The sequence below is a fragment of the Penicillium cosmopolitanum genome (genome assembly GCF_028827165.1).
Source record: "Penicillium cosmopolitanum strain IBT 29677 chromosome Unknown utg000006l:49.0-5199605.0:1.0-5204138.0, whole genome shotgun sequence".
Lineage (NCBI taxonomy): Eukaryota > Fungi > Ascomycota > Eurotiomycetes > Eurotiales > Aspergillaceae > Penicillium > Penicillium cosmopolitanum.
Window position 1 is genome coordinate 2,643,459 of NW_026622676.1, and position 24,288 is coordinate 2,667,746.

The 24,288-nt window shown below is 49.5% G+C and overlaps 10 protein-coding genes across 10 annotated transcripts; 7 read left to right on the forward strand and 3 right to left on the reverse strand.

Moving 5' to 3' along the window:
• Positions 1–130: 130 nt before the first annotated feature.
• N7509_005501 (ubiquitin-specific protease UBP1) lies at positions 131–2,209 on the forward strand (the record flags this gene model as incomplete). The annotated part of the gene is made up of 1 exon (XM_056630138.1): positions 131–2,209. One exon carries the CDS (start codon positions 131–133, stop codon positions 2,207–2,209), a length of 2,079 nt encoding a protein of 692 aa, XP_056489440.1.
• Positions 2,210–2,577: 368 nt separating this feature from the next.
• Positions 2,578–3,970, reverse strand: N7509_005502 (bestrophin family protein; the record flags this gene model as incomplete). Its single annotated transcript, XM_056630139.1, has 4 exons — positions 2,578–2,896; positions 2,983–3,539; positions 3,609–3,750; positions 3,813–3,970. The coding sequence occupies 4 exons, from the start codon at positions 3,968–3,970 to the stop codon at positions 2,578–2,580; spliced, it is 1,176 nt and encodes a 391-aa protein (XP_056489441.1).
• A 1,431-nt stretch (positions 3,971–5,401) lies between these two features.
• Positions 5,402–5,641, forward strand: N7509_005503 (uncharacterized protein; the record flags this gene model as incomplete). Its single annotated transcript, XM_056630140.1, has 1 exon — positions 5,402–5,641. The coding sequence occupies one exon, from the start codon at positions 5,402–5,404 to the stop codon at positions 5,639–5,641; it is 240 nt and encodes a 79-aa protein (XP_056489442.1).
• A 1,833-nt stretch (positions 5,642–7,474) lies between these two features.
• Positions 7,475–10,001, forward strand: N7509_005504 (glycoside hydrolase family 3 protein; the record flags this gene model as incomplete). The annotated part of the gene is made up of 3 exons (XM_056630141.1): positions 7,475–7,571; positions 7,626–8,068; positions 8,124–10,001. 3 exons carry the CDS (start codon positions 7,475–7,477, stop codon positions 9,999–10,001), a joined length of 2,418 nt encoding a protein of 805 aa, XP_056489443.1.
• A 730-nt stretch (positions 10,002–10,731) lies between these two features.
• Positions 10,732–12,461, forward strand: N7509_005505 (putative proline permease; the record flags this gene model as incomplete). Its single annotated transcript, XM_056630142.1, has 3 exons — positions 10,732–11,072; positions 11,157–12,279; positions 12,348–12,461. 3 exons carry the CDS (start codon positions 10,732–10,734, stop codon positions 12,459–12,461), a joined length of 1,578 nt encoding a protein of 525 aa, XP_056489444.1.
• Positions 12,462–12,681: 220 nt separating this feature from the next.
• N7509_005506 (Nucleic acid-binding OB-fold) lies at positions 12,682–12,934 on the forward strand (the record flags this gene model as incomplete). The annotated part of the gene is given in 2 exon segments (XM_056630143.1): positions 12,682–12,691; positions 12,711–12,934. The coding sequence occupies 2 exon segments, from the start codon at positions 12,682–12,684 to the stop codon at positions 12,932–12,934; spliced, it is 234 nt and encodes a 77-aa protein (XP_056489445.1).
• An 896-nt stretch (positions 12,935–13,830) lies between these two features.
• Positions 13,831–15,608, reverse strand: N7509_005507 (FHA domain protein; the record flags this gene model as incomplete). The annotated part of the gene is made up of 2 exons (XM_056630144.1): positions 13,831–14,533; positions 14,608–15,608. 2 exons carry the CDS (start codon positions 15,606–15,608, stop codon positions 13,831–13,833), a joined length of 1,704 nt encoding a protein of 567 aa, XP_056489446.1.
• A 1,962-nt stretch (positions 15,609–17,570) lies between these two features.
• On the forward strand, positions 17,571–19,656 carry vac8 (protein anchor VAC8; the record flags this gene model as incomplete). Its single annotated transcript, XM_056630145.1, has 6 exons — positions 17,571–17,738; positions 17,839–17,959; positions 18,022–18,135; positions 18,196–18,441; positions 18,501–19,250; positions 19,337–19,656. 6 exons carry the CDS (start codon positions 17,571–17,573, stop codon positions 19,654–19,656), a joined length of 1,719 nt encoding a protein of 572 aa, XP_056489447.1.
• An 897-nt stretch (positions 19,657–20,553) lies between these two features.
• On the forward strand, positions 20,554–21,282 carry N7509_005509 (exosome non-catalytic core subunit CSL4; the record flags this gene model as incomplete). The annotated part of the gene is made up of 1 exon (XM_056630146.1): positions 20,554–21,282. One exon carries the CDS (start codon positions 20,554–20,556, stop codon positions 21,280–21,282), a length of 729 nt encoding a protein of 242 aa, XP_056489448.1.
• A 1,337-nt stretch (positions 21,283–22,619) lies between these two features.
• Positions 22,620–23,093, reverse strand: N7509_005510 (uncharacterized protein; the record flags this gene model as incomplete). The annotated part of the gene is made up of 1 exon (XM_056630147.1): positions 22,620–23,093. The coding sequence occupies one exon, from the start codon at positions 23,091–23,093 to the stop codon at positions 22,620–22,622; it is 474 nt and encodes a 157-aa protein (XP_056489449.1).
• Positions 23,094–24,288: the final 1,195 nt, after the last annotated feature.

Below are 24,288 nucleotides of genomic sequence, written 5' to 3' on the forward strand. Positions count from 1 at the left end.
TTCGTCTCTCCCCTCCACCTTCCGACAAAGTCTCCCTTTACCCTTTGTTGGGCCGGTCAACCAGATACTGCTAGTCCATGCCTGACACGCATCCGTACTACAGCAGCTCTCTCAACATACCCTTTCCGCCATGAATGCTCAAGGGAGAGCTGACATCTACTCGAACGGCCCCATCTATTACGCAAGCTCGAGCAGCCACGATGCGACATCTGCTACAGCCCTACAGAACCACCAGACACTAGCATACGCGCTTGTTGGCCTCGCATCTCTTTATCTACTTGCGGATCACTTTGGCTTCGCTCCGGTGTCCCTCATCCAGTTTCTTTGGAACGTTCTCGTCTACATAACGCCCTCGCGCATCCTTGTCGCATTAGATTCCCGAATGTCACCGTCCGATTCCGACCCCTCCAACCCCTCGCAAATGACCTTCCACGCTAAAAGTGAATCGATGCAACGGATTCTCGGCCTTGACAACACCTCCTTCCCTTCCTTTCCTCGTCCGCGGTCGCTTTCCGGCATCGGCAGCGTTTTCTTGGGCAACAGCAGAGATACGACTCCTTCGGGGCTGGGAAACTGGGACAACTCCTGTTATCAAAATAGCACCATCCAAGGGCTGGCCTCTTTGAAATCTCTCTCGGACTTTCTTAGGCAAAATGTCGATGAGCTGGCTGAGAAGAGCCCACTCTCAACACACCAAGCACTGCAGAGTATTATCGAACTTTTGAATAGTGCATCGAACTCCGGAAGCAAGTTATGGATCCCATCGGAGCTCAAATCAATGAGCAGTTGGCAACAGCAAGACGCCCAGGAATACTTTTCGAAATTGGTGGACCAAATCGACATCGAAATTCGACAGGCTTCAAAGGGACAAACAAGGAACATGGGTCTGAAGATGGCTGGGCCAGAGGAGAACATTCTTGGTGGCCATAGCTCTGAATCAACGACCTGTGATGACAGTTCTATCGCGGCTTCAACACCTGAATCGGCCTTATCTCGCAATCCCCTCGAAGGCCTACTTGCTCAACGAGTCGGCTGCACCAAGTGTGGTTGGACGGAGGGACTATCTCTCATCCCATTCAACTGCCTAACGGTACCTCTGGGGAGTAAATATGAATACGATGTGGACGAATGTCTGGATCACTACACCGCGTTGGAGGAAATTGAAGGCGTGGAGTGTGCCAAGTGTACGCTCCTGCGTGCTCAACAACAGTTGAATAACCTCTTGGGCGATTGTTCCGAAGTTGATAAGTTTGCGGACAAGTCCACCTCGCCTGGCTTGTCAGACGCCGTCAAAACCTCTGCAAAAATGAGACTTGAGGCTGTGAACGCCGCCCTGGACGAAGATGATTTCGCCGAGAAAACGCTCACAGAAAAATGCCATATTCCCTCAAAGAACCGGGTCACAGCGACGAAATCTCGGCAAGCGGTTATCGCTCGAGCACCAGAATCTCTCGTTGTGCATATCAATCGAAGTCTGTTTGACGAGACGACTTACATGCTCAAGAAGAATTACGCCGGTGTCAATTTCCCCAGGATAATGGATCTCAACCAGTGGTGTCTTGGCATTCGGCCAGCCGAAGAATCCGGGGATTCCCGTGAGAAATGGATTACCGATCCTTCTCAATCTATGCTCCCTCGCGCAGGTGAAGCAATCGACATACCGAGCAGACGATACGAGCTCAGAGCCATCATCACACATTATGGTCGACATGAAAATGGGCATTACATCTGCTACCGCAAGTACCCCACAGCAGTTTTTCCAGCACCTGTCCCAGACGAAGTTCTGCAGGCCGAAGGTGACAAGGAGAAACGGGAGCGCTGGTACCGGCTCAGTGACGACGATGTGCAAATGGTGAGCGAAGGCCATGTGATGTCGCAGGGTGGTGCTTTCATGCTTTTCTACGAAGCTATCAAGGACAACGTCCCTGAATTCTCTGAAGAGGCAGTTGATCCAAAAACTGTCCACTACGACCTGGCGGAGTCGCTCTCCAATTTCACTATGTCTGAAGACATGTCCACGAAATCCACAATCACGGATGCAGATTCTAGCACCTCGCGTGCGACTAGTGTTTCCGCCCCGGATCAGCAATTGTCTGCTGAGACTATCAAGCCTTCGACGCCACCTTCAGAAATAGCAGAGGTGGCGGATGTGAATGTCCAGAACACCCCTGATTCACTTCGCTCCCCATCTATTGTCAGCGCGAGCTGATCCTCTCCTCCTTCCAATATTCTGCTGCTTCTTTCGTCAACGACACCGCCGTCCAGTCGGCTTCTGCATCATCGTGATACCCGAGTATATATTTCATGTGGGGCGTTTACAGGGGATTATGTGTTTATTTGTATTTTTGGAAATGTAATTCTAGCGCAAAGCCTATCGCAATCATACATACCCGCAAGGAGGCTATTTGAAATCCCATCATCTTGAAACGCATGTGCCATAAGGGACTCTTGAATAAGCTTGTCTAAAGCAGTATTTAACTTCAAGTTGCTGTCCGGGGTCTCGACTTGAGAAACAGATCAGTCGGCAAATACTTCGCCTTATCCCGTTCTCCATTCAAAGTGGTGCCATTGCCATTATTACCCGCGTCCAAGCATTGTTTTCCATGCGTCTTCTCCCTCTCGTGCGTTCATACCACCCTCCATAATTTTGGAATGTTGACGCCACTCACTCAGAACAACGTCAATCTCCGTCTTGGTATCACCAACCAGCGCATCCATATTGATATCATTCCTGTCATAACCAAAGGGGTCCTCAAGCTGAGACCCAATTCCCTCTATACCATAAAGAGTGAAAATCACCAAACTCACAATGGGAATAGCCCACCAGCCCATCTCATCCACCATCGCAAAAGGAAGTACACACCCGAACAGGGCGAGGACTTGTTTCTGATGAATCCTGTATAGTCATGTCAGTACAACACGGGTCTCTCTTCCGCCGACAGTATTCGTCAGTGTTTCGAATCAATCGATCGTCAAGCTTACAAATGTGCCACAGGGATCGGAGTAAGTTTAATAGTCTCCATCCGCCCATACGCCTCAAGAAGCGTATTCAACTGCGCCTGCATCTGACTCGCACTAGGCGCACTAAACCAACCCCTATCCTCACCACGCTTAATAAACCCATCCACAAAAAAGGTCAATTGATACGGCAATCCCAGTCCCTCATCTTCATGTCCCTCCAGTCCAGCTGGAAGTAAACCCGCGTATTCAGGATTATAAGCCGCAGTGCCATGTTCGTCGACGTCGTTTCCGAGAAATCCACCACCAGCCCATGCGGCGCCCCATTCCGCGCGAAGATGATTCTTCGTAGCGAATGGGATGGCAACTAGGATGCGGATTGTGCGCTCTATATCTTCGCGCTCGGATGGGGTTGGTGGTCCGCGTTTGGTGTTGTAGCTGTTTGTTACTATTGTTCGGGATAGGTTGCGGACACAGGTGTTTAGTGTGCTCATGCCGTTGCGGCCGTCCCAGAATCGGTTGTAGGAGGTTTGATTGCGGAAGACTAGGATCAAACCCACGACGATGGAGAGGGATGGGATCTGGATTTATAGTTAGTTGATGGCTCGGAGTTATGATATCCTTCGATTAGGGGGGGGGGGGGGACTAACGATGCTAGCGGGTAATCCGACCGATTCAAAGACGTAGGTATCGAGATATACCACGAATGCTGTGAATAATGCATGTAAGAAAACGGGTAGAATTATCTCGACATGGATTGCGCCCTTGATAAAGCGGAAAACGAGCGGCCATCTGCACGGGTTGTTAGTTTGATAGGACTGGCGGGACTGAAAACGCAACTCAACTCAACTCACCTCCTCGGCTTCCTGCGAGAGGATAGCAAGTGCGGATGTGTGGTACGTCGCTTATGATGTCTCTCATATAGGGAGGTATTCTGACGACTCATGGTCGGGGTGGGCGGCTCGCTGAAGTTCAAGCGCGGGCCGCTCTGCCGAACCCGTTCGATGGACATCGAGATAACTCTTTGGTAGTGGTGGAGTTGACGCAGATATGCCTCAGTGTTCAAGAATCTCCTCAGCTCTCGACAAGGTGTTGGAACAGGGCTGGACACAGCCTCGTCGACTAAAGAGAATCTGGCGGTCAATCAATAGGGGTGGGTCGAGATTCCGCGATGTCAACAAAGCGTGGGCGGACAAAAGGTGGGGAAGCCCCAAGGATCGGCGTCAATGACATATGACTTTGACGTCTACCTACTAGCTCAGATTGGGGCTTCTTCTTGGATGCTGTGTTTAATTTCTGGATACCATGGCTATATTAGACGTTCAATTATACTATGCAAGCAAATTTTGGCTGCCAGTGGAGGCCCGCAAACAACTATAGTAACCAATCATTGGACAAGACAGTGTTCACTAGTTGTGAGAGGCGTGGCTAGTCTGCACGTCATGCAGGTTCGCTCTTATCCCGGATTCCAGAGTGAGTATGGCGGATGTTGGCAGCATCTTGAAGCTAGTAGTACTAGAAAGCACAAAGAAATTTACGGTGTTATTTTGGGCTGTATACAAAAAACCTCCATCAAATACAACTCAAAACTACCTAGAACACTGGCATTTTTCTTTCAAGGAATTTACTGGAATACTAGTTTATAGACAATAGTTTATATACAATATTTACCAGCGGTATTCTAACACGATATATCTGTCAATTTTAGATTTTAGATTTTCAAAATTATATAACATATAATGAACTGGGTCATCACGATTAACGTGGATGCCTTAGGCCTACTAACGTGTTTCATGGGTAATCCAACCACCCGTGCAAGCCAGCCATTCAAAACACCATACTAAAAGCGATAAATTACAATTCGATATCTCAACACTGGCAACCATATTAATTATCTAAATATTGAAGTTCTATAGCCTCTATTGTACCACTATCACAAAAATAAAACAAAATATAGTCTAGATAGATATATGTCACGAAATATCCTTTTGCTTGATAAAATACATAAATTTTTGAGTAATTAATGGTAATCTGATAAATGAACAATCAGATGAATTCGAATTCAAATATATTGCTTAATATCTCATTATAGAAATATCTGACAAAATATAGCCTGAAAAAATGTATGGTGTTCTTGCGTGGCCGGCTTACACGGGTGGCCGGATTACCCATAAAACACGTTATAGCACCCACCCACCTACTAGCTAGGCACCCACGCTTACACCTAGTATATCTAGCAAGTGCCGTCTTCAACTTGAATCACAACCTAACACTGCTGCTCAGTGACTCCAAGCAGCGAGAACAAAAGCTGCTCAAATTCCAGAAGCCATGGAGTGAACCACCAACCGAGCCACGAAAAGCAGCCAAACCCCGTGTTCTCGTGAGCACGACTGGACTACTTAGTACAGATTTAGATCTATCTGTCGCTCGACATATCATCCTCATGGAGCCTGCGTTTATCGACGCAACAGAGCAGCAGCAACTTGCACGGCTTATCCGTATGGGAAGATACCTGAACATATCGCGTTCACGATTCTTACAACTGATGGCCCAGGGATTGAGCACAATATCCAAGCGCGACGTTAGTCAGGAATTGGCATTCATAACCTGGAAGAAAGTCGTCATTCCTGGCTGTCCATTCGGAAAATGCCTTCGGTCACTCATAAACAAGACCAAGGCGTGACGCCTTGGTTATGATCACTGGGGTGGAGGCGCGGCAACTAGTCGCCGGCGTTTCGAGTTATGGCAGAAGCTTCCGGATGACAGATGGTGCCTGCTCCGGTTCCTTCTGCTCTTTTCAGGGGGATAAGCTCCACTCAATTGCTTCTCTCTGTCGGCGTCGAATTCATTCAACATCCTCCTTACGCACATCAATTGTCCGGTATCAACGAAGTCCAAAATCGTTGGTTAATCGAGCCCTTAGTCACGGTTATGACGGCAAAATCGACTGCCTAAGCACCTCTGGTCAGAGCTCATTCTCGGAGTCAACCAATGGCATACCACACTCCTTGCACGGAACTGCTCGCTATGTCAACGCCGAGATCGGTGACATATTTCGGGATCATGCGAACTATTCCATCTTTGAATCGTCCATCGAAGCTAATTAACACTGTGCATCATAGGTTGTTCAAAGGCTTCCACAACCCAATATAATACCAAAGACCTACCAGAGCACTCCCACGGGCCACATCACAACATCATAACACCAACACGATGTCGCAATACATATCCAGTTTATTTGTTATTTTTATTCTATCTTTATTGGTCTCTACAGGCCCCATTGTTGCGGCATTGATATCTCATCAGGGAATGGTATCTGACTCCCATTGTTATGTTATGAGACGCCGCCGGATCTAGATCACATGTTGTAGCTACTTTCATAGCTAGCTGCGTCTCAATGTGACAAATATCTTCGATTCTCTCATAATATCTCGCTGCGGTGTAGCACCCATTGTGTTTGAATGCCTGAGTAGGTATAGATAACACTTCTGACGCGTTTCATTCAGGCCGGGCTCATTCTCGTCAGTTTCCTGACGATGCTTGTTGGAATGACCGGGATTGTGAGACTGCCCCGAGGATATCGAGCTGCTTTTGTTCCAAATCGAGGACTTGCAGATTCACAGAATGGTGATTTGAAGAAAAGCAAGCGATGTAGTTAATAATGTAAAGATGTTTTGTTACAATACCATCTCGATTTTTGTTTCGTCGTCTGGAAAAGAACTATGCTCTCGAGATGTTCAGTTCTTACCAAGTGGGTCAAGGATATCGGACGAGTAGAGTAGACCCGTGTCTCAACACTGACGACGTGCATATTTTCCTAATGCACCGTTTAGGCATCTGAATTTATTCTCTAGGCAGAGAGCCTTTTACCGTGACTAGTCAGTCTCCTTGGTCTTCTCAGATAATCCCAACCTATCGGAGCAACACGATGCTTGAAACAATCACCCTAAGAGCATCTTGGTTTGATCAAAGTTGGAGATAAACTAGATGATCCATCGGAACACTACGTACTCACTTTATTTAAACCAAACTCTTATTTTCAAATTACCGGGGCAAACAGGGATCCTGACGGTGTCGGGTTGCCGACTCTGCAGTGCGGGAACCCTAAATGGCTCTAAATCTCGGATTTTCCGAGCAGCACCTCTTTGCAGGACCCTCTTTACTCCCGGGACCTCCGCCATCCGCGTAATGGCCCCCTGAATCCACGTAATGGTCCCCATAGTTCGACGATAGGGCTCCCCGATCCACGACAAGGGACTGACTAGTTGCTGATTTCTACTTGTTTCATGTCCTGATCGACAGTCCTGATGTCGGCTCTCTCGGAGCCTGATGCAGTACGCGTCTCGGGGGTTTTACGTGATTTTTCATCGGTGCAAATACCGGTTTGAATTAATACGCATAAGGCTGGATCCCTCAATCTGTATAAGCTTAAAATGGGGCTATAAATCTTATGATCTGCTCCTTCATTTTCGTCTGGAACTTTCATTTCTGGACCCGTACATCTCAAACTTGAGCTATGAAGCTCCACTCTTCAGCCCTTTTCGCGGCCCTCTTGGGTTCTGCCTCTGCATTGTCTAGCAATGCAAATAAGGGTCTTCTCTCTAATGGCGAGGGTAAGCTACCAGAGGTCTATTGGAATTATCTTGACTAACTTGATACCTTCAAAGTTACTCTGAGTGACGAATGGCAAGCCGCCTACGAGAAAGCTGCCAAATTCGTCTCTAAACTGAACACCACCGAGAAAATCAACCTCATCACCGGAAGCAGCGTTAATACCACAGATGGAAGCCAGTCCTTTACCGCACTCGAATTCTTGGATGGTTCCATGGGTCTCCAGGACTATTACTATGTATCGGCCTTCAGTCAGGCATCTGCATTGGCTATGACCTGGGATAAGGATGCCATGTATGCCCAGTCAAAGGCCATTGCTACTGAGTTCTATCTCAAGGGAATTCAAGTTCTTGATGGACCGACTTCGCAACCACTTGGTCGCACTCCATGGGGTGGTCGACTTGTCGAAACCTTTGGACCGGACCCCTACTTGAATGGTATTGCAACGGGGTTGGGTGCAAAGGCATACAAGGATACTGGTGTCATTGGTGGAATCAAGGTATGCAATCTGGTTGCATATACACAGGTGGTTTTGCTAACACTTCGTTTCTTAGCACTTCATTTTGAACGAGCAGGAGACCAACCGTACTGGAAGTATGGGAGGAGGAGGTGGTGGTGGTGGCGGCGGTGCCCCTCCTGGCATGGGATCCTCCTCGAGCTCTGCAGCAGCTCAGCCCTCATCTTCTGTCGGTGCATCGAGCATGGGAGGGATGCCATCTTCCTCCTCTTCATCGTCTTCCTCATCTTCCGGGGCCCCTTACTCTTCCAACGTCGATTCGAAGACTCTTCATGAAACTTATCTCTGGTCTTTCTACGATGCCGTACACTCCGGCGCTGGCGGTGTCATGTGTGCTATGACAAAGGTTAACAACACACTTTCGTGCGAATCATCTTCGCTCTTGATGGATCTTCTTAAGACCGAGCTTGGTTTCCCAGGCTTCGTCTTCCCCGACACCAATGGCCAGCAGCACGCTCTGTTATCGGCAAACAACGGTTTGGACTATGGTTCTTCCAGTCTTTGGAGTACGTCGACAATTGAGGGTTATCTCAAGAAGCACAACATGACTGAAGCCCGTTTGAATGATATGGCGGTTCGCAATCTCATTGGATACTACTATGTCAATCTGGATAACGGTACCCAGCCTGCGACCGCCGAGGAGGATGCCTACGTTGACGTTCGAGGTAACCATGCTAAGCTCATCCGTTCCAATGGCGCCAAGTCTCTGGCTCTCCTTAAAAATGAGAACAACGCTCTGCCTCTCAAGAAGCCTCACACAATGGCCATCTTTGGTTCCAATGCCCGCGCTGTCGTCGCTGGTCCCAACCAGGAATTCAGCGTCCAGGGATCTGGTCCTACTTATGATGGCCACCTTGCTACCGATTCCGGATCTGGACAGGGATCTCTACCCTATCTTATCACTCCCGAGATCGCCTTGACGATCAAGGCGAGTCAAGACGGAACTATCCTCCGTTGGGTTGCGAATGATACCTACTCTGCTTCCAGTGGCTCTAGTCTTGTTGTGAAGGGATCTGATACTACTTCTGTCTCACCATCTATTAGCAACTATGCCGAGAACATGGATGTCTGCCTTGTCTTTATCAACGCACTTGCAGGTGAAGGTGCTGACCGAACTGAATTGTACAACGATGACCAGGACGCTTTGGTCAACGAAGTTGCCGACAACTGCGCGAATACCGTGGTGGTTATCAACACCGTCGGTGCCCGTCTTGTCGACCAATGGATTGAGCATGACAATGTGACTGCCCTTTTGTATGGCAGTTTGTTAGGCCAGGAATCCGGCCATTCGATCATTGACGTTCTCTACGGCGACGTCAACCCCAGCGGAAGATTGATCTACACGATTGCCAAGAATGAGTCTGATTATAATGTCGGAATTTGTGAGACGCACAACTGCAACTTTGCCGAGGGCAACTTCATCGACTACCGCTACTTTGATGCGTACAATGTCACTCCGCGCTACGAGTTTGGTTACGGTCTTTCTTACACCAACTTCACCTACACCGATCTCAAGATTGATTCGCCCAAGTCACTTCAAGTTTCTAAATATCCTACCGGCAAGCTCTCCGTCGGTGGCTACGAGGATTTGTGGAATGTGGTTTCTAAGATTAGCGCCACCGTCCACAACACTGGATCCGTTGATGGTGCCGATGTGCCTCAGCTGTACATCAGTTACCCCAAGGCTGCCCAGCAGCCTCTGCGCCAGTTGCGTGGGTTTGAAAATGTGGACATCAAATTCGGACAGAAGGCCGATGTAGAGTTTGAACTTCGTCGTCGCGATATTTCTTACTGGGATGTGAAGGCACAGCAGTGGGCTGTCGCTCCTGGCACTTACAAGGTTTACATCGGTGCCAGTTCGAGGGATCTGAAACTCCACGATACCTTCTCTGTGCAGGTCAAGAACGACTCTTAGAGATGTGTGGAATATAGTCTATAAGCCATAATTTATCGAATAGATAATAGATCTGTTTTACTTTTATTGCGTCCCTGGAATGTCTTATGCACAGAAAGAGTACTCTTTCTTCTTATTGATACAAGGCGTGAACGAGAATGTCTGTTCACATAGCCACATCTAATGAGGCTAATATTTCCTGCTAACCCCTCTGGAATCTGCCCGGGGCCAAGGCCAACCCCTCACGAATTAAAAGTCTGTCATATCCGGCCCGGGGACCGGAAAAGCATACTAGTAGTAACCTAGCATAACCTAACATACTAATAACTGGGGTAAGTCACGCCCGCTAGCCCCCATCCAATCCGCGATAGGCTTATCACTTGGCATCGCCATCTCCTCCCCTTCAGGGGTTGGGGTAGTTGTGCCGCTGATAACGCACGCCTCTAGTCTCTCCTTTATCTGTACTTGGCAGTTTGTCAAAGCTTCTTCAACCTGCAAACATGGTGTTATACACTTTACAAGCCAACCAGAGCGTCGTGCAGTATACCTTGAGCGATAACCCCTCAAAGGCACACGAGATGCCTATCAACATGGCAAAGCACACGACTCCGCACTCGCACGATGGTCCGAGTCCTACTATTTCGCTCAAATAGAACGTCGGTGCGCGTTCAGCTATAAAGAGTCCATGTTCCCCGCTCTCTGATCTGGATCCATTCCCCTCATACCTCTTCGGTATACGAGTACGATCAACATGGAGAAGAAGGCTTCGGTAGAGGACATCCCCCTTTCCAAAGAAGATGCCAACGCCGGCACCGTTCTCCCTTACCGGGAGACCCAGCGCGGTCTCGCCTCACGCCATGTGCAATTGATGGCTATTGGGGGTTCAATTGGCACAGGACTCTTCGTCGGAATTGGCTCCTACCTACGCGATGCAGGCCCGCTATCATTATTCCTGGGGTATCTGATCTGGGGCTGTTTATTCATTTTACCCGTGAATTTGAGTGTCGGAGAAATGTGTGCCTATCTACCCATTCGAGGATCGATCTTTGAACTCGCTGCACGATTCATTGACCCTGCTTTTGGCTTCGCCATGTAAGTCAAGTCTCCACCCTGTCGGGCTTCCCCGCATTCCAATAAGTGATCCACATTCTCATTGTTGATCTCTGCCTACTATAGGGGATGGGTCTACTTCTACGGTGGCGTTATGCTAGTCTGTACCGAATATGCCGCCGTCGCTACCGTAATGCAATACTGGAATACCAGCGTCAATCCCGCCGTCTGGGTAGCCATGGCCCTAGTCGTCTGCACATGTCTCAATCTCGTCGCAGTGAAATACTACGGCGAAGCCGAATTCATAATGGCGTCGACAAAGATATTACTCCTCATTGGACTGGTCATGCTCACGTTCATCACAATGGTAGGCGGAAACCCCAAACATGATGTCTACGGCTTCCGCAACTGGACCTACGGAGTAATGTACGAATACTACACCGACGGCGTAACGGGTCGATTCCTCGGCTTCTTCTCCGTAATGGTTTACGCAGCCTTCTCCGTCGCAGGTCCAGATCTCCCAGCCCTCGCCGCAGGTGAAATTCAGAACCCGCGCCATACAATCCCACGCGTCGTTAAGGCGACTTTCTGGCGTATCGTCGGTTTCTACGTCATTGGCGTCCTGGCCGTCGGGATCATCTGCAGTCCACGAGATCCTCGCCTTATATCCGCCATTGACGACGCTGCGGCCGGATCTGCCGCTTCACCTTGGGTAATTGGGATCCAGAACCTTGATATCCAGGGTCTTCCCGATCTGATCAATCTCCTGATCCTATTATCTGGCTGGTCGTGCGGTAATGCGTACCTTTACAGTTCGAGTCGAACGCTATATTCTCTCGCTCGCGATGGCCAAGCGCCCAAGTTCCTGCTCAAATGTACTAAGTCGGGTATTCCCATTAACTGCGTGTTTACTGTCACGCTGCTCTCGTGTATTACCTTCCTCGTCGCGGATACTTCGTCCGTAACGGTGTTTTTCTGGTTCGTCGACCTTACAACCATCGCCTTCGTCTTAACCTACACGGGCATGCTTTGCGTCTTCATCGCCTGGTACCGGGCCCTAAAGGCGCAGGGAATCGACCGCAAGGCGTTCGTCCCTTGGGTGGCTCCATGCCAGCCATACATGGCCGTTGTCGCTATTGTCATCGGCTGCCTGACTGCGTTATTCAATGGGTTCTCGGTATTCAAGCCGTTCACGATTGAAGGGTTCGTCACTGCGTATTTCGGGATGGCGTTTTGGGCAGTGATGTTTGTATTTTGGAAGGTGTTTCATAGGACGAAGTTTGTTAGTCCGGTTGATGCGGACTTGGTTTCGGGAAGGCGGAGATCGATGAGGAGTGTAAGATTTGGGAGGATGGGGAGTGGGAGGAAAGGCGGAAGGTTGAATTAGCTCAGATGAATTGGGCGAGGCGGATGTGGGAGAAGATGTGGTGATTGAGTCTTCATTCATAACAGAGTTTTACTGATTGGAATTGGCCAGTAGTTGGCGCGGTTCAGCACTAGTATTGAGGGCGCTCTCTTCGTACGTGCGACCGCAAATACTACATGCACATAGTCGTCTTAATTCCAAAGCTATTCTATTCCATCTCTATTCCGACTTCACAATATTCCATGTCAAACCCCCCTCCAGACACCCGGCACTGCCGAATAAATGATGGGGAGACGTAACCAAAAACCTTTCAGACCTCCTCCACACCCACCAGGCCCAGCCGACCGAAGTCAGACACCGAAACCAGGTCAAGATCATCACCACTCCCTGGACATTAACGCAGAACCAGAAGGAACGCGTAGCAGTCGAGGCGGGAGTAAAAAGGTTTCACTTTAGGGCATCGAGGACATGTAGTCATCAGCAAGGGTGGAGATTCTGTGGCTCTTATAAAGAGCTTAGAAGAGGACGTCTACTCTAAAGTGATTCTTTGAACTGGGAGGTTGTTAGTAAAAGGCGTTCCTGTAAGAAAAGTGTTCTGTTGTGAACACTATGGGGGTGGGATCACTAACGTAGAGTCGCTTGAAAAAGAGAAGAAGGTTCGGAGGGCGACGGCATTTTATACTTGGGTGTGCTGGGCGGTGAGGATGGGTGGTGGGTCTGGGTTTGCCCGTAGCTTAAGCGAGACGATCACTGCCTGTTTTGTCTGGCCCGGTTTGGCCTAGTCAACATCCATGGATTTTTTCTCATGTACTGGTAGCTGCCAATTCGCTATTTTGCTATTCTAAGTCTACTTTCATGTTGATGAGGATAGTAATAAGTTTATGTGGATTGCCGGGCCGGAGAAACGACTTCTTTGGTGTAGAACTCCAGACCCAAGGGTGCTAGTATGAACAGTGAAAGGACATAGACCAAGGCCAGCCCGAAAAGAAGGTTCCTAGTTCGCCTTCATATCACCAATAATCACCAACAACAGCCCAGGCTGCTCAAATGGGTATATCGAACGATGGAAAGGGTGGGATGCAGGAAAAAAACGACGAAACGCCAAGGTTCCATACACAATGGAATTTAACAAGAACAAGAATGTGAGCGCTATTCAACAAAAAAAGAGAAATGCAACTGATCGGCGTTGATAAACCCGATCAATAGAGGTCCGTAACTAGTGTGTATGCGCACTTAATCGCGGAACACGGAAAGTGGTATGCAAGAAATTGGGTGCTGGTTGATGAGACCCTCAGGTCCTAGGGTATGCGCGATCATGACCAAGGTCTGTTACGATAGGGACTCGGGCATGATTCGATGCATGAGCTGAAAAATGCACGGATGCAAGGTTGATAGAAATAACTCATCGAGTCTTGTCAAGCATTTCGGGTGCCGTTATTGCATAGTGGCACGACCATCAAATGCCAGAGGGCCGGAGTCATTTCGTGGGGTCAGCGGGTTGTCATCTGATGTTTCCGATCGAACTGGGGTATCGGCGCGGAGATGTGACGATCGGCCGGGCGGAACATTAAGGGGCTGTGTTGGCTGAAAGCCAGGGATATTGATTGTCGCGCTACGGGCCAGGTCGTTACTGCTACTATCTGGAGCAGGCGAGTTCGAACTTCGACTTTCGGTATCTGCGCTCAGCAGCTGGCCCTCCTGCAGGTGTAGATTTTCAACATCGGTGACTAGTTCAATTTCCTCGGGGCGGCTCGTTTCTTGCGCGGGCGGCTGTTGCCCATCGTTGTTTGGAACTGGTACATCTGCTGGGGTCCGGGTTTCGGAACGGGCTGCCTCTTGTACGTTGGCAGACGCAGATGCGGCCCTTTTTGCTTCGACGTCTTGATCATTCGAGTCGTCGACCTCGGCACTCAGGTCTGTGAAAGCCCGACAGTTGGGGCATTGGAACATGGGATAATCGGGAGAGTGAAGAAGGCGACTAATGCATTTGTAATGCCATACGTGAGCACAAGCTGCCATGAACAAACACTGGTATGGCCGTAAAACGGAGCCAAGGCAGATAGAGCATTCACGACAGCCAGCGTAGTCCACATTATCTCCTTTACCGAGGTTTTGGATGAGGTTTTCGGTGTTTTTGCTATCATCATGTTAGCTGGAGAACCGATAGAATGAAAAAAAAAGCCGATAGGCAGCTGATGGGGTGGTTCCTACTTGAACTCGTTTGGCTGTTGCTGCCAAGATCTATTGCATTCGATGCGAATCCGCACACAGCGAAAGATCATTTCTTCTCCTCCCCGGAAATCGATACCGAGCTGCACAATATCGCCGTCTTTGATGGAATACAAACGAGAGACCATATTTGGCTGACTGAGACGCATATGGTTCAAAAATGTGCCTGAGGAACTTCCAACATCTTTGACGTGCCACTGTCCATTGATGAACATGAACTCGCAGTGTTTTCGGCTGACGACCTTTGACTTGAAGCCGACGGGGGCGTCCGAAGGCTCGGCAGGGTTGGGAATGGGAATACCATCACGCTCTGAATACCGACCGACTCGAACGACGCAGCTTTCTGAGGGAAGAGTGCGAGTGACTGGGACGAACGGTAGGGAAGGTCGGGAGCTCTGGTAGGAGTCTTGGTAGGGAAAAAATCGAATGGTGGCTTTTTGCTTCGGCTGGTTCGAGTCTCCCTCTTGTGCATCATTAGGGGGTGTATCTATCGGCTCTGGAGTCTCGTTTGTCGCGGCGAAGGGCTCTGGCGACGAGGTGGGAGCGTCTGAGGTGGTGGTTTGGCCCAGGTTTCGGGGAGGGCGACCTTGAACAGCGGAGGCACTTCTCAGCCGCGCCATGACATTGGATGTTCGAGACGACTGGTGCGACTCGTTCGGAGGGGTCGAGTGCGAAGAGTCGGTTGATGAGGCCTGGTCAATACTGAGGCCGTAGGAGCTCGAAGGGGGCGCTGAAGTGTAGCGAGAGAGGGCGGGTTGGTCAGATTCGGGGCATGGAGCAGTGGAGTTCCCCACCTGCGTCACTGTGGAATCGGTGCCAGGCGATGGGGACAACCAAGGTACTCGACTGCTGATGCTATTACGGGAGCGATGACCAGACGATATATTTTGGGTGTAGGCACGCAGCTGGCTGAAGCGACGAAGGCGGCTGGAACGAGGAGAAGAAGAATCGGGGAAGGAGGTGGAGGCGGTGGCGGTCTCCATTGTTGAGGCCGACATGGGGGGGGAGAGACCACAGCAGTACTTTCTCACTTTTATCTCACTCCCTCTCTCTGTGTAGATCGGACCACGCGACTCGGGTCGGGCGTCCAGGCGCTCAATGCAATTGCGAATGAGGGGAGCGGGGAGAGACTCTTTGATGCGATTCCAGATTCGGTCAATGCGATCAATGCGACAGGGGAAGAGGATTCTAGTGATGCATCTTGGGGAGGGTGATCCGAGGTGAGGTGACAAAGAAAGGTACAAAAGTAAAAGGTATAAAAAAAGCAATTTCGGAGAGAGTAGTAGCAAAGCCAAGGGGCGAAGGTAAAGGAAGAATCAAGAAGAGAGAAAGAGAAAGGGAATGGGAGAGGGGGCTTGGTATGATGTTACCGTTGGCGACTTTGCGGGACGAGCCAAACCCAGTTGAACCAGGAGACCCAAAGGCTGGACCAAGGGAATTCAGATAGACTAGCCGAATTTCGGGTAGTTTAGTTTCTTGAATATACCTTTGCGGCAACAGGGTCAGTGACAACTTAGTTACTAAGTACCTCTGCTCTGGCTCCGTGTACTGACAGTATGATTACTACTCCAAGTGGCCCGATTTTTGCGGGGAAGCAGCCCTATTCGGGACTTTTTTTTTTCTTAGTCGTCTTCTTTAGCCGACGCCCCTTGGCCCTCTACAATGGCTTGCCACCGTCCCGTGTGTGAGTCCCTTTAAATACGAAGACTTGTTTCAATCATGGATGCCTCGGCGCCTCCCCGAATATCTACCATGGCCTACCACGGTATACCGGAGGGCGGAATGCCGATCGCGATGTCACTCTGCAGAAGTAGAGGCCATAAGTGGGTTGGTTCACTTGGTAGAAAGTGTCTCTGCTAGCTCATCTCGTCTTGCCTCTTGCCTCTTGCCCTGAGCTGAACTGATCACCGGACGGATGATCAGCTGCGATATTTCGCATCACAAGGGCGCATTGGATCAGTAGGACCTGCACGGACCTCGAAACGGTTTGCAAGGGACACAAGATTCTTCCTTGTTCTCTTTCCAAGGGGAGAGAGGGCCCTGTTATGTAGACCCTGACCTCGAGGGACTGTGGAGTATGAGATCTTCCCAGGATACCACATAGATCATAGACCCAGAGCCACAGATGATCCAGGGCTGTCACCAGGAAAGAAGGCAAGAGAAGATCAAGCTGGATGAAAAATGAGCAGAGTATGCACAAACTAGTCGAATGGATCAGTATCCTCATGGTCACAAGTGACAACCGTGATCATGGTCACCATAGACGCAGACACCCAGTTTGAAGATGGGGGGGAAAATGGAAGAGGCAACCCGCCGGATCGGATTGGCCGTTCGGGATGATGTTATGCGCGGGACGGGGAGCTCTCCTGCGTTATCTCATCCTTAGTCCTTAGCCCATAGGCTATAGGCTATAGCTAATTAATTACTATAGAAGTTGGAACAGGAATTACATTCAGAGTCATTTTCATATGAAAATAAATATTCATCTTCACATTCATATGCTTTCTACAATCTAGAGTTAATTCTACTACTGGGCCACTCTGTAGGTGACTGACGTGCCCGCCCCGACCTGGAGAGACTTGAGGGGGGGAAACTAGTGAGCTCCTGCAACCTCTTCCTCGCTCTCTCTCTCTCCTACCCCCCTCTCTCTTCTCTCCCCGTCCCTATCTCTCTCCTCCACCCTTATTTTTTTTTCTCTCCTCATTTGGATCACCCACCTACTTACCGAATTCTTCGTCTCTACCCTTCCCGCCATCACGCGCCCGCTTTCTGTGTTCCCTCCACAAAGCTTGACACCGGTGCATGCAGTAGCCCCAGCCACCCTCCCTCGACCCCGTCCCGCCTCCCCGCGGAGATTTCGAGATCATCTTGTCTCCGACGATTCTTTTCCCCTGAACCATCGCCTGTTTGTTGCTAGTGCCCTGATGCGGGCCTGTTGAGGAGGCATGAGTGGAATCGTAACCACTTGTCTGTCGTGCCTGTCGGCCGTCGACCGATGGTGTCATATCACCGCCTGCCTGGGTGGAGGTCGATCGCGAGATGGCATCTATGAAACAACTCTCGCCGATAACGAACGTGAAGCCGTCTCCGATCTGCTGGGCTATCTAGAGAACGTACGTCGCATCGCTTTTGTCTCCTTCCGTCGTCGTCCGATAGGAGCGTCGTCATATCTGCCAAACCCGCCATTACTGACCTATACCTGTATATTCACAGCGCAACGAAACCGATTTCTTCACCGGAGAGCCTCTGCGAGCGCTGAGTACTTTGGTATACTCCGATAATGTCGATTTACAACGCAGTGCGAGCTTGACCTTCGCGGAGATCACGGAGCGAGGTGCGTGCGGCGGTCGAGATGGTGACCCGATGGAAGCAACTAACACCCTTCCCTTTCTGCAGATGTCCGTGAAGTCGACCGAGACACCCTAGAACCCATTTTATTCCTGCTCCAAAGCTCCGATATCGAGGTCCAACGAGCGGCCAGCGCGGCGCTGGGCAATCTTGCCGTCAATGGTATGCCTCCCAATCCTCTCAGCTCTCCTATCTTTGCTCTCTGTCGCTAACTTGCTACAGCTGATAACAAGGTCCTGATTGTCTCCTTGGGAGGGCTGGCCCCTCTTATCCGCCAAATGATGTCGCCCAATGTGGAGGTACAGTGCAACGCGGTGGGATGTATCACGAATTTGGCTACACACGAAGAAAACAAGGCCAAGATCGCTCGCTCAGGCGCGCTGGGTCCTCTTATCCGCTTAGCCAAGTCGAAGGATATGCGCGTTCAGCGCAATGCCACGGGCGCTTTGCTGAACATGACACATTCCGGTAAGTAGCTTTGGCGATGACGGTTGGAACGGAGCTTTAGGGGCTAATCAAGCTGTTAGATGATAACCGGCAGCAACTCGTCAACGCTGGTGCTATTCCCGTCCTCGTTCATCTTCTCTCCTCTCCCGATGTCGACGTCCAATACTACTGTACGACCGCCCTTAGCAATATCGCCGTTGACTCAACAAATCGCAAGCGCCTAGCCCAAACCGAGTCTCGCTTAGTTCAATCTCTGGTCCATCTGATGGACTCATCCACGCCGAAGGTCCAGTGCCAAGCAGCACTGGCGCTGCGCAACCTTGCGTCCGACGAAAAATACCAACTAGAAATTGTTCGCGCCAAGGGCTTGTCACCACTTCTGCGCCTTCTCCAGTCCTCCTACCTTCCGTTGATATTATCCGCCGTGGCTTGTATTCGTAACATCTCTATTCACCCTCTCAACGAGTCCCCCATCATTGAGGCAGGCTTCCTGAAGCCTTTGGTGGACCTACTTGGTTCTACCGACAACGAAGAAATCCAATGCCACGCCATCTCCACGCTGCGCAATCTTGCCGCCAGCTCTGATCGCAACAAAGAACTTGTCCTGCAGGCCGGCGCAGTTCAGAAATGCAAGGACCTGGTTCTCCGGGTTCCGCTGACCGTCCAGTCTGAAATGACTGCTGCGATCGCCGTCCTCGCACTGAGTGATGAGCTGAAGCCTCATCTCCTCAGCCTCGGGGTGTTCGATGTCTTGATACCTCTCACCAACTCGGAAAGTATTGAGGTTCAAGGAAACAGTGCAGCGGCCTTGGGCAATCTCTCCTCGAAAGGTATGATCGATTCTCACCCTCGCCCCCCATCCTTTCATATATTTTCTTTGTTCATTTTCATTCGAACATCGAGCTAACAAGTGCAGTTGGTGACTACTCGATCTTCGTACGCGACTGGGCCGATCCAAACGGAGGTATCCATGGCTACCTCCAACGCTTCCTCGCGAGCGGAGACCCAACTTTCCAGCACATTGCCATCTGGACACTCCTGCAACTACTCGAATCCGAAGACAAAAAGCTTATTGGTTATATCTCCAAATCCGACGACATTGTACAAATGGTGAAATCGATCTCGGACAAAGACATTGGAGCTGGCTCAGATGAGGACGAGGGTGACGACGGTGGTGAGGGTGAGGTTATTGCACTCTCACGGCGATGCCTGGAGTTACTGGGGGGCTGGTCCTAAGCAGACCCTAGTGGAGGCTTAGGGCCCTTTGACGATTGCAAGCACGACTCGGACTATTTATCTTTCGGTCCTTTTCCTTTTTTGGCCGGCCATTCTTTCTCTTTCTCTCTCTCTCTCGCACTTCTTTTCTTCTCTTACCCTTTGGGTGTTAGTATGGGCATTCAATTTACTTCGGTTACTGCGAGCGGGCATTTGGAGTGGCAAGGGCCTCGTTTTTTGTGTTTCCTCCTGTTTCGCCCAGGTCCAAGGATAGGTCTGGTGCCACTGTCTTGTTTCTACGCATACACCGTGTATTCATGCTAGATATGGGCTTTCCATAATTAATCCATCCCAGGTGTGGTATTTCGTACAATTCAGATATTCTAGTAAAACCGAGCTTCTAGACGCATTCCATTGGTGTTCTTGGAGAATGCCAGCTCTCTAGCGCAGCTCCGTGCCCGGTGAGGAGCCGCAGCTGCAAACCAAATAGTGGGCAAACTATCGGGTAAGAATATCAAACAAGTATCAGTGGGTTAATAAGCCTCCGAATGGTCTAATGGTATTGGCCTTGATCATTCGGGGGGAAAGAGCGAGGAGGCTTTGAAGAGACGCAATGGGACTGGTGCGTGCCTACCTTGTCTTTTTGGATTTTTTCCAGGTTGCAGCGTCATAACCAGGCCAGGGCATTTATTTGGTTTGTTTCTTTTCCCTCCTTCTCTTTTTTGCGTTTGTTGTTGTCCTGCTACCTAGTCCATCGTGCCTTCCTAATATATCCGTTTGCTGTTTCTATACTGCGGTACTGGAGAATCTTTCTTCCGGAGGGAGCTTCCCTCTTCCCCGAAAAAAAATCCATGGAAGAAACCTCCACCTCTCCACCATCTTGAATAGACCTGCCCTAAAGGGCCAATAACGAATACAATGGCAACTTCACTTCCGTCATTGGCCATCCCCGGTCAACGCCTGGGCTCTGCCAACACATATGCCGCCGGCCCCGGCACCCACATCCAACAAACGAATATCTTCGCTTCCATCGCTGGCCCTGTCATCCTGGATCCCGCCCAGCCCAACACACAATCAAAAGCCACTCTTCGAGTTACACGGATACTCTCTACTGCAGCTCAATCCTCCCCAGCTGCCGCGTTCGCAAAATCAAAGCCCAGATACAACACCCTCCCCGCGGTCGATTCAATCGTTCTTGCACGGGTCACCCGTGTGCAAAAGCGTCAAGCCGCCGTCTCCATCCTCGTCGTCCTAGACGAGACATCCGCCCCCAATGCCGACCTCACCAAGGCAGCTTCAGATAACGACAACATCGCCTCTATCCTTACCTCGGCCGCGAATCCCGAAAACCACAGCAGCACTGACGAGCTGCGTTTCCAAGCCATAATCCGCAAAGAGGACGTGCGAGCCGTCGAGAAGGACCGCGTCGTCATGGAAGAAATGTTCCGCGTCGGAGATATTGTCCGTGGCTGTGTTCTCTCACTCGGTGATCAAACTTCCTACTACCTCACTACCGCACGCAACGACCTCGGCGTCGTCATGGCTCGCAGCGAGGCTGGCAACATGATGTTCCCCGTTAGCTGGAAGGAGATGAGGGATCCTGTCACTGGAGCCGGGGAGCAGAGAAAGGTTGCTCGCCCTTACTGAGGAACGGTTATCCTATCTTACCTTACCGCCTATCGCTTTCACGGCGTTTGGCCAGCACGCTCATCCTTCCGACGCGCTCGAGCAAGAGGAGGCCTTTGGCTCTTCCGAATTACATGCAGACTCTAGCTGAGAGCCGAGCTGCCACAGCCGTGATACCAACTCCCGATATCCTACCCGCTATCTGGGTACCGTCATACACCCGGGTTCCCACCGAGCCTTGGGCTCAGAATTTGAACGCACACCCGCACCTGCACCCGGGTGATATGTTTTAGGCTCCCGTCCGTGCTACGCCACCCACGGAAAGCATCCCATGCGGAGTCCTTCGCGATTGCCGCTTATCCCGGAATGATACGACTCGCGGCTGAGGAATATCGCGAATCTATTACCAGCGGGGATTGAAACATCCCTGCAACTTCATGATACCCATAAAACGAGAAATGAAAATATTTTCGTCTTTCTTCTTCTAACGCAGCATGCAAATTATTCTTCATAGCTCTTCTATTTCTTTTTCGTTTCTCTCTTTCTCGGTTTTCAATCCAGGATAGGATCCCTTGGCCTTTTTCCCCCTTGACAGTGCTTTTCTTTTACACCAACCACACCTCCTAAGTATACATGGTCGAGACACTCAATGTCGGGCTGTGTTTGTCATGCGAGGAAGATTGAAGTTTTCGGCGCGGGACTCTCATCCTTGCGTACCCTCTCCTACTGTTCCCTGTCTGACTTTTGGCTGGAGAGTAATTGATAAGGGGGTTACATTCTTGTAATTCTGCTAATGAGTTGTTATAACTATATCTGCCCTGGCGACGTAGTATATATCTGTTCTTGACTGTTATTTAGTTGAGTTGAGTCGACATGTAAATCAGATAGCCTTTCTTTCTGAATATATCACATTTACTAATATCCTACTACCATTCAACCTTCTAGTAACTTGCCTTTCTTTAAAACCATACCTTGCTTGGTGCTTTCCAAGCTATCTCTTTCAAGGATATCTGAGATCCTGGCCTAGTGATCCCACGCCAAATCAGAGGGGTTTCAACATACAGTCGTCAACTTGAATTTGTCAAATTCAGTATGTTGGAAGAAGTCGGTGATTCCGCGGTATTTTTTAAGATATACTAGTATGTCTTGCTAAATGCCGCATTGACCAACATATAGTTGCTTAAATACCAGTAGTCTACCGAAGCTTTGAGCAATGAAGAATCTTACTGACTATAGCGTAAGATACTACAAATTTGCATTTTAATAGAGATCATATTGCAGTAGTAAAAATCAAAGCATTAAGGTATCAATAGATAGGAAACTTCACCCCGGAACACTCCGCTTGACAATAACTCCGCTCACGCTTTATGAACATCAATAAAATACAGCTCAATGCTGCATTGATGGCAAGTATCGGCTTGGGCGTCCTTTTCAAAGAACAGCCCACAGCTTAGGCATACTTTGGCGTGGTGGTATCCGCCAATCCTCGAGATCACATCTCTAGTGAACTCGACCGTGTCAAGCTTTTGGTATCCCTCGCTCTTCGTAAGCTCCTCAGTACGAGCACAAGCTGCGTGGACCATCAGGTCCCGGAGTCCACGGTCTGTCTGGGGGCTGCTTTGATAGACGAATGGGATAACACGGAGGAATTCGTCTGCGTCCCAGTTCTCCTTCAGAATGGATCTGAAGTGCTCGAGGGAGTCCTTTTTGAGTTGGTGGACCAGGTACTTATCGGCAACTTCGTAGACGGAGGCGAGAAACTCGAGGGGACTGTCAAGTGCGTCTTTGGTAGGAAAGTACTCTCTTCTGTAGAGAAACTTGATCATAGCCATCATGGCCTTGGGGTCGTCTTCCTTCAGGTAGATGATTTTGTCTCCACTTTCCTGTGAGACATGTTAGCGGGCTTATAATCTCCAGGGTTGCAGAGACTGTTTTCTTTGATCAATATAGGGACCGACTGGATTCTTGGAGGAATTAATGACTTACTACTCCCCCACCCCCGCAGTCAAGGAATCAGGATCATTTTCATCGCTAAAAGGGCCAATAAGGCCAGGAAAATCAGGGTGCCGGCTTCGAGAACGCTGCATAATGGTCTGTTTCAGAGTGCACCTGCACCTCTGCAACAAGCTGCACGATCCTAGTATGCGTGACAGTATTGATCGATGGGACTGAATGTAGGAAAATCAGAGGAAACACGTCCTAGAATGAAGTTACGTGAAGTTGACTGAAGATGAGTGGGGACTCGGGCACATTTGGTTTTCTAGCATGAGACATTCAATTCACACTGCAATCGCGTAGGGCTACAACCAGCTCCGTTGGATCACATTGCTGTAAAAAGTTCCCAGCCTCACCCATAGAACATAACGCTAAAAGGGCGGATCCGGTATAGGGGCGAGAAGCCTTAATCAGCACAAAATTGGATATCTATCGAAATAGAATATTGGACTAGGTACGACCTCGGGAGTATCTAAGTTGAGCTGTGGTTTTCGAGAATCTGACCAGCCAAAGACTTGCTAATATTATATATAGAAACATTCACTAAAAGATGCCAAAATAGGGGAATACCAGATAAAAAGATTACCAGAGAGCAAAAACTGACCAGGAGCAGTGAGCAGTAGCCCTTGGAGAAAACACCCAGAAGTGATTATCCGAGGAAAATCTTGAAAGGAGCTGAATTGCTTTCAAACCTGTGTACGTCAGGCTTTAGATATGTGTAAGTTGTTATATTCTACATATTATTCTAACGCTACTAGTAGTTAGAGCAAAACCCTGGCTATATACTACCCTCTTTTAGAAATTGACTGTCTCTTGATCAAAAGAAACACAAAAAAGGGGGATTACATCGGTTCTTTATCAGGTGTTGGTTGTGGTTGTGCCGGGTGAATATCTTTTCAGCTAAGCAGTAAGCTGTCTTTATTAGGAGCGGCAATAGCGCTTTTTTTAAGATTATTTGGTGCTGGTAAGACCCTTTAATAACCTACCTCTCTCTTTTACCAGTTAAAGCTACCCCAGAAGTTACCGATGAAA